The sequence below is a fragment of the Platichthys flesus genome, chromosome 8 (assembly GCF_949316205.1).
Source record: "Platichthys flesus chromosome 8, fPlaFle2.1, whole genome shotgun sequence".
In the NCBI taxonomy this organism is placed as follows: domain Eukaryota; kingdom Metazoa; phylum Chordata; class Actinopteri; order Pleuronectiformes; family Pleuronectidae; genus Platichthys; species Platichthys flesus.
In genome coordinates this window covers 10,335,545-10,343,025 of record NC_084952.1, presented here as the reverse complement: position 1 = coordinate 10,343,025, position 7,481 = coordinate 10,335,545, and the positions used below count along the sequence as shown (strand labels likewise).

Sequence of the window (7,481 nt, the reverse complement as noted above, 5' to 3'; positions counted from 1 at the left end):
CGGAAAATTCGAAAATGTATATTAGGTGACTGATATTCAAGAGTGTGTGCGAACTGGTTATCTTAAATGTGGTTTCACAAAGGGACTGCTGGGCCATAGTGGTGGTATGTGATGTCCTGAGTGACATTCTAGCTGGAATGCTCCTCAGACAGACGGAGAAGGAGACAGAGGTACTGCAGCTCTGTAGATTAGAGATCTAGGGGTCGTCCTTCAGCATGTCCACGTGGTCTCTGGGGATGAAGCACAGTCTGAAACATCAGTAATCATGGGAGTTTCTTCTGCCCAGTAACTCCGGGTTCTGTTGTTATATACAGTCTATGATTGGGCCTTATGCAGGATAGAAGCGCCCTTCTGTTAGTGATGGACACAGATCGAGATGTCCCGCTCCAGTCCTGCAGTTGGCGACAGAATACCTCAGTGTGTGTGTGTGTGTGACTGTAATCTGTAAAACTGCAAAAGAAGAAAGAGCGGACACCACTACCAGGAAGCGTCAAACGTCACGTGCCAAACCAAACACACACCTTGATGCGGGATAACACAATTTCTGGATGTAGCCGAGTGTTGAGGTATCGAACTGGTGGAGCATCGTGAAAGGTTCGGATCCGGCAGACTAACTAAGGCATGCCACTGGATCCCGAGGCTTCATGTCTCCCTGGAGCAGCTGTGTTGTGTTTGTTTTACACAACATGGCGGCCACCATCGGCCCGCTCTAGCCGATGTGGCAGCGACCAGCGGCCGAAGAGAGCTGCGTGTGGTGCGGGTGTGACACGCTGAGAAGATGGACGTGATCTCTCTCAGCTCGGAGGACTCGGACCTGGAGATCATCGGCTCCATGTACTCGCCCGGGGCCCCGCCCCTCTCCATGTACTCGCCCGGGGCCCCGCCCCTCTCCTCTGACGTCATCGGCACGGTAAGAGAACTGCTCCTGCCGTTACCTTAGCAACAGCTCCTCCTCCAAACAACCGCAATTCACTCGCACGCGAACGGTCACCACCTGCTCCTTAGCGCCACCATCCGTCGGGTGATAGGTATGACACGTCATGGAACTGTTCATATTCAGATATAACACGAGGGTATTTCCTCCCTGTTTGTTTTTGGGAGGGCGGGAGGGGGGATTTTATATTTCAATAAGCGTTTTAGTCCGTAGTTATCCCCTTATCAATTATGCTAACTGAATGCTAGCTATGTCTACTTGTTCTGTTACAACGTTCACGCTGCTAATTGTAACATATCGCATATTACAAACATATCGCAGTATTTATTTATACAGTACACTCTGCACACTGTAATACTGTTCAGATAAAAATGTCAAGAAACTGTAATATTGCTGCCAACTACGAATAGTAACGCTGAGTTGCGAGACTCTTCCTCCACAGGCCCTTAAATTAAATCCAGCCGCACCCACTCACGTACACAGACATCTGTCTCCTTAATATGCCTGGTACTTTTAAAATCAAGATCTCAGCATTATTTCACCAAAACCTCCTATGTTGCAATATTTAAAAAATTGAGAAGAAAATTCCTGGATCTGCTTGGAACATTTTATTGGTTCTTCCCTGACCTGCACGGCATCTTTCCACCAAGTTTTGTGGTAATTCTTCCAATTGTCTCTGTGTAATCCTGCAAAAAAACAGATAAAATCATGACAAAAAATGTAAAGGTTCCGGGTAAAGTATAAATTGTTTTCCTTCCCATGGGTACTGTAACTGTAATCTCATTGGATAAGATAAAAGGTAAATTGTATTCCTTTCTTGCTGCCTATTTAAGTCTGACAGGGGAGCCATGGACATCACAGTCAACTTACATTGAAAACATGACTTTCATTCGTGCCATGGTCCATTTAAAGGCAATACTTTAAATTGCATTTGATCCAAGGTTACTTTTGAGAAACTTGTTCATGCGTCAAACCTGTTCATGCGTCGGTCACTTATTAACTGAACAGTTTTTCTTCTTAATTTCCCCTTCTCTAGGGTTTTATCGACCTCACGGATCCAAGGTGGATATTTCCAGAACAGAAAAAACGCAAACTACATAGTTCTATCCCTATCTTGGCAGTCATAGACTTGTCTGACTATGAAGAAGCATACGAGACAGAAGAGTTGAACACTGAAAACCAACCCCCAATCAAACAAGATTCAACTGTTTTCGCACCACAGCAGGACTGTGGTGACCTGAAGCCGGAGCTCAGCGGTTTGGATCCTCAAACTCAAAACCCAACGAAGAACGCCATCGTACAACCCTGTGATCACACACCTGTAGTAATATTGAGACGACTGCCATTTCTCGACAAGCTTGTTAGAGATTTGGAAACATCCAAATCTTCTGTCCATTTAACCAAAGAGTGTACAAAAAATTCACCAAGCTTTAAACAACTGGGCATTATTTACAAGGGTGCACCAGAATCCATGATTACAGCATCCAATGTTCAATGCATGGAACCTTCACTTGATGAGTCTTCTCCTAAGGTCGCCAAGTCTCTTATCATAGAGGAACAGCAGGAGAACAGTCATGCATTTTCTAGCACACATTTACACTACCTCGCTGATCACACATCCCATAACTCTTCCACCACCAGTCTGCACCCTGCTGAGCTGCTGGACCCTGACCCCCTGCCACACAGAAGTCCTGTCTCTCGCGAACCTCAAGCCGACCCACCTCCCACGTCTGAACGCACGCCAGCCGAAAACACATCTGAACGTCAGTGGGACGGGGCTGAAGTTGAAAGGCCCTCAAATAGCCCTGACTCTTACTGTAGCATCCCCGCTGAACCTCCTTTGTCAGTTTCTAAAACCGGGGACATGGATGAAGGGCCTGGGAACGAGGCGTATAGAGGGGATTTGGAATCTGACAGTCCAATGTCGTTCTTCTGGCAAGACGAAAGTGACGACATTAACGAAGACAACCGATTTCAGAGCACCATCATGACGGCCAGTGAAGAGGACAGGCATTTTGTGTGCCCAGATGCACTCAGGGAAATAATGTCTGGATCCTACCGAGACCTGGTGAGAGTCAATTTTTCATGCTTTTGTACATGTCATTTTCTGTAGCTCTCATTACTTGTCATGTGTTGTATTCTACGCAGAATGTTGAGCTTCTCTTTCAATGTTCTGAAATGTTTTTTCTTCCTAAGATTAAGGTTGAATATGAAGCTTTTGGAACTCCGAAGGTGCTCTGCCGGCAGAGCCTGGGCCAAGTGTACTGTACCATTGACGAGGACTTCCCAGAGGGCACGTTGGAGCTCTTGTCTGATCTACTACAGCCGGGTTTCTATCCCCCCAGAGATATCTCTACCCATCTACTGCGCAACATTCTGCTCAACCCGCAGCGTCCCCATCACCTGTGTGTGCAGGCGTTTAATCTGCTGATGAGGACACAGAGGTGAGGAGACCATAGGAGTCAGAGCTAATAGTAATATATTATCTGTATCCTTTTTTTTATAGAAATATTTAATCTGCCTTTTATATCTACTCTCTTCTTTTTAAGTCTTTGAATTCAGATATTAAAGTTGCTGTCTGGTTGCAGGCACCACATGGCTGATAAAAGCACAGTTCCGTGGGACTGGGAGTTGTTGACCTCAGTCGTGGCCAATCAGGTAATACTCTAGGCAGCAAAATATGAGACTATGCAGTAAAGCTAGGTGATAACTAGTCACAATTTAAATGTACTAACTTATTTACCGTTGCAGCTTAAATATTTACATGTCTCCCTGTCACACCCTGTGACTCTTCCTTAGGACTGTATAAGTAAACAATATGAGGTTATGCGCATGTTCCTGGAGTACGTCGTGCAGACACTAGAGGACGACTTCCAGGCCAAGCGCTCTGTTTCCGCCCTCCATCATTCCATCACTAAAGCCACATTGTCATGCGATCAGCAGTTTCCTCAAGTCAGGTAAGTTTGGTAGCAAGAGACAACGTGGAATTCATGTGAGAAATATCTGAGAGCATGTTGACTCCCAGTGATCACATCAAATGATCACATGAATGATCTCTCCTCCACACTGCCTTCTATACTGTCATCTAGCTTTGGGCTTTGTTACGGCAATGAGTGTCTTTACAGTGACATATTACTTAAAAGAGTACAGCCAATACCTCCACCTGTTTACTGTAAAACAAACTTCTGCATAGAGAATCAAGAGTGAACGCAGCCAGTAAATCACCAGGTTCGTGGGACCTGTTATTTTAGATTGCTAGAATGAGACGTCCTGAAGCTACACAACCTGAACAGGCAGCTCAAAGTTGTAACATGCTTCATGATGTGAACCACAACATGGCATACACATTATCAAATAACCCACGCTAATGTGATCATGTTACAGTACACAGATAGCAATTGCTAGCACTTTCCACACTTCTAGTGATGTTTTATTGTTTGTTTTCAGGGAAGTCATCAAGTGGCTGTTTTCTGCCATTGTGAAATCGACAGAGTACGGGGAGAGTAGAGAAACAGTCAGAGAGAAAGATGAACAAATCAGGTGAACGACTGATGTTTGTATAGCTTGGCATTGCCAGACCAATTCACCGTCTGGACAAGTGCATGAACACGAGTTTGCTGATTGGTTTGGTTTCCAGACTCATGTATATGTGTGGCCTCACTCAGATTTCTCTTCCTCTCCTGCAGAATGGTGCTCGTCTTCCAGAAGATGCTGTCTCTGGCTCTGGAGGTGGACCACTCTCCAGCTCTCAGCTCTATCAAACTGGCCCAGGAGCTGTTCCATATGCTCATCAGCAGTGAGCCTTTTCGAGCATGCAGGTGAGGAGGAGCAGGTAGCAAGTTGAGCAGCTTTCTGTATTCACCATTCATAGGGAATGGTGAAGAGGTGAAGAGTGGGAGAAGTGTTTTCTTTAACTGTATATAATTGCACAATAAACTTGGCATAATTCTAGCTTTTTATGATGTTAAATAGAACACAGATTCCTGACTGGATGCAACGCAGATGTATTGGGAGCAAATATCAGATTATAACATTTTCCCAATGAAGACGGCCTCACCTGCTCTCTGCGTCAGCTAGCAGGCTGAATGATGTCACTTTTATTTATTTATTTTTACATTGGCCCTGACTCTTTCTGTAAAGGCTTCATCCACTTGCCTAGGTTTTTTTTAGATTTTAATCTGTGAAGTTAAACCTCACGAGTAGCTACTTGTTTGCTAGATTGTATTCTAACAGTAACTTACAGTTCATCAATATCACTCTGTTACAGCCTATATATAAAATACGACAGTCAATTAAAAACAAATCCTTAGTTAGTTAACTTGAAATTATGTAACAAATGCACCAAAGTATACTTGAACTGTGGTCAGCCCACAGGGCAGTTACAGGAGTTCCCATTAGCCACCTGAGGAGAGAGGATTTACTTGTTGTTGCTCAAAACAGTGAAAGTAATGGCTTGCTAGTGAGAACTCATGTGATTGCCTTGTGGGGCTGAGCCTCCAAAACCATTCACTATTTTAATGTGTCCGTGCTTCTTAAGAGATTTAAGATTTAGAAATTCAGGAGAAGCTTTCGCTGACTCAAGTAAAAATCGATTTAAAAAAAGCCTATTTTGTTACAATATATTTATTTCTAAAATAACATTTTAAATGTATTTAAAACCTTACACATTATTTTCAAATTCGTACAACACTGAAGAGGTACATAATCTTTCCAAAGGTCCACTAGGCCTAGTTATCAGTCAAACAGGGTTTGTCAAGCTTTCACTGACTGATATCTTTCCACCTCCCAGGATGTTGCTGCTGGAGAGCCTGCAGAGCAAGCTGTTGACATGTAAGCTGTTGGAACATCTGTTGGACTACGCATGTCCGCTGAAAACCTCTCTGCCCATGTCGCTAAGTCTGCTGCTGCACTTTCTGAAGAACTGCACTCTCACACCAGACCCCACGGTGAATATTAAACTCATGTCAAGGGTTTTTCATTTCTTGTTTTCACATTCATCAGCCAGACTTTTCTCAGATGTAGTGGTATTTCTGACTTCTATTTTGCTTACAAATTCATGAGAAAAAGATTGTGGCAGTGTGAATGAGATCATTTCATTCTTCAGGATGGTGCAGAGAGGTGGAAGAGGTGGGAAGAGTTGGTCCATCTACTCTGGATGTTGCTGCTCAGCTACAACGTAGCGATGAAAGGTGAGAATTTAGGAAAGATGTTCGGTTTCCTCATATCTACAAATACCAGCAGTTTTTTCAGCTGTGACTATGGAATAGGGTCTCTTGTAAATCGTAAATATTCAAAAATAACAGGTGATGTGATGGTGGAAGGCAAAATTTGTCTTTCTTGAAGAAAATTCTACTTTCTTGATTCTTGTTGTTCTGGGTTTGTTTCCTCATGGTTGAATGCACTTACTGTAAGTCCCTTTAGATAATAGCGTCAGCTAAATTAAATGTAATGTTAAATATAATAAATGATTGTTATATACAGTATGATCCGGCTCCAAAAGTCTGGTGAGCTGGAGTATGTTATCACCATGTCCATGCTAGTGTCCTGCTGCCAGGAAGCAGACAGTGCATGGTGCCTGTGGGAAACTTTAGACTCCAGTGAATGTGCAATGTGTGCTTTGATGCCATTCTGGAATGAACTCTGCAGTTTTATTTTTGTACAGCAGAAAGAGGAAAGAGGGTGAAGCCAAAGATTTTACTGTGGTTAGAATTACCGCAGGACTGATCATGATAAATAATTTTACCTGGAATTAACATCTGTGTTGTGTGAGCCGATCATACGTGGTCAGCGCAAAGTTCATGTCTGAACGCAGTGAGATCAGATCCCTAGTGATGGAAGTTGACACCAAACTAAATGTTATATTAGTTTAAAGGGTTTTACATTGCTCTGCTCTGCCCTTTTGTTTTTAACGTATTTATTTTTGTCCACTCCTAATTAAAATGTTTGCGCTACCATAAAAGTGCATGTCAATTTTGGATAGTGTTTGGCATTTTAAAGCTGATATGTATCGACTCTACTGGAGAATTCTTCCAGGACAAGGCTCACACATTAACTTTTTAATATCAAATGTCTATGTAGCACCTGAATATTAAAGCATGTGAACAACAAATGCAAATTCTCACTTGACTCCCATAAAGGCTCACTTTGGTTCACTCTAACATCGTTCATATGTTCTCCCCAGACATCCTGTGCAGCTCTGTCGGTGAACAAAGGGACAGGGTGAGCACCATGGTCTACAAGCCAGATGATAAGATATCCAGGTCAGCCACTCGTGAAGCTGTGGACGCCTTCCTGTCCAGATCCCGGGCTGACCTTGACCAAGCGTTACCTCTCCACGTGGAAGAGTCGCTCGCCTATCTACAGAATCACCTGATGGATGTCTGCCAATGTTGAATTAAATGTTGATCTGATGAAATCTTCTTCGCTGAGCCCTTTGTTCTCAGCGGAGCTCCTGAATTAATTTATTTGGTACAATTTCCTTTGTATATTTTTAAATAAAGGTTGTGCTGTGAAGTGAATTCACGTGTCGTTATTTTTAGCCAACGAA

At 43.3% G+C, this 7,481-nt stretch overlaps 1 protein-coding gene across 1 annotated transcript; it reads left to right on the top strand.

Annotated features, from left to right (window-relative positions):
* Window positions 1-454: 454 nt before the first annotated feature.
* Window positions 455-7,452, top strand: simc1 (SUMO interacting motifs containing 1). Its single transcript, XM_062393967.1, has 10 exons — window positions 455-910; window positions 1,971-3,002; window positions 3,131-3,378; window positions 3,523-3,592; window positions 3,734-3,891; window positions 4,382-4,474; window positions 4,621-4,752; window positions 5,724-5,880; window positions 6,039-6,123; window positions 7,116-7,452. Exons 1-10 carry the CDS (start codon window positions 779-781, stop codon window positions 7,325-7,327), a joined length of 2,319 nt encoding a protein of 772 aa, XP_062249951.1. The 5' UTR covers window positions 455-778; the 3' UTR covers window positions 7,328-7,452.
* The last annotated feature ends 29 nt before the right edge of the window (window positions 7,453-7,481 follow it).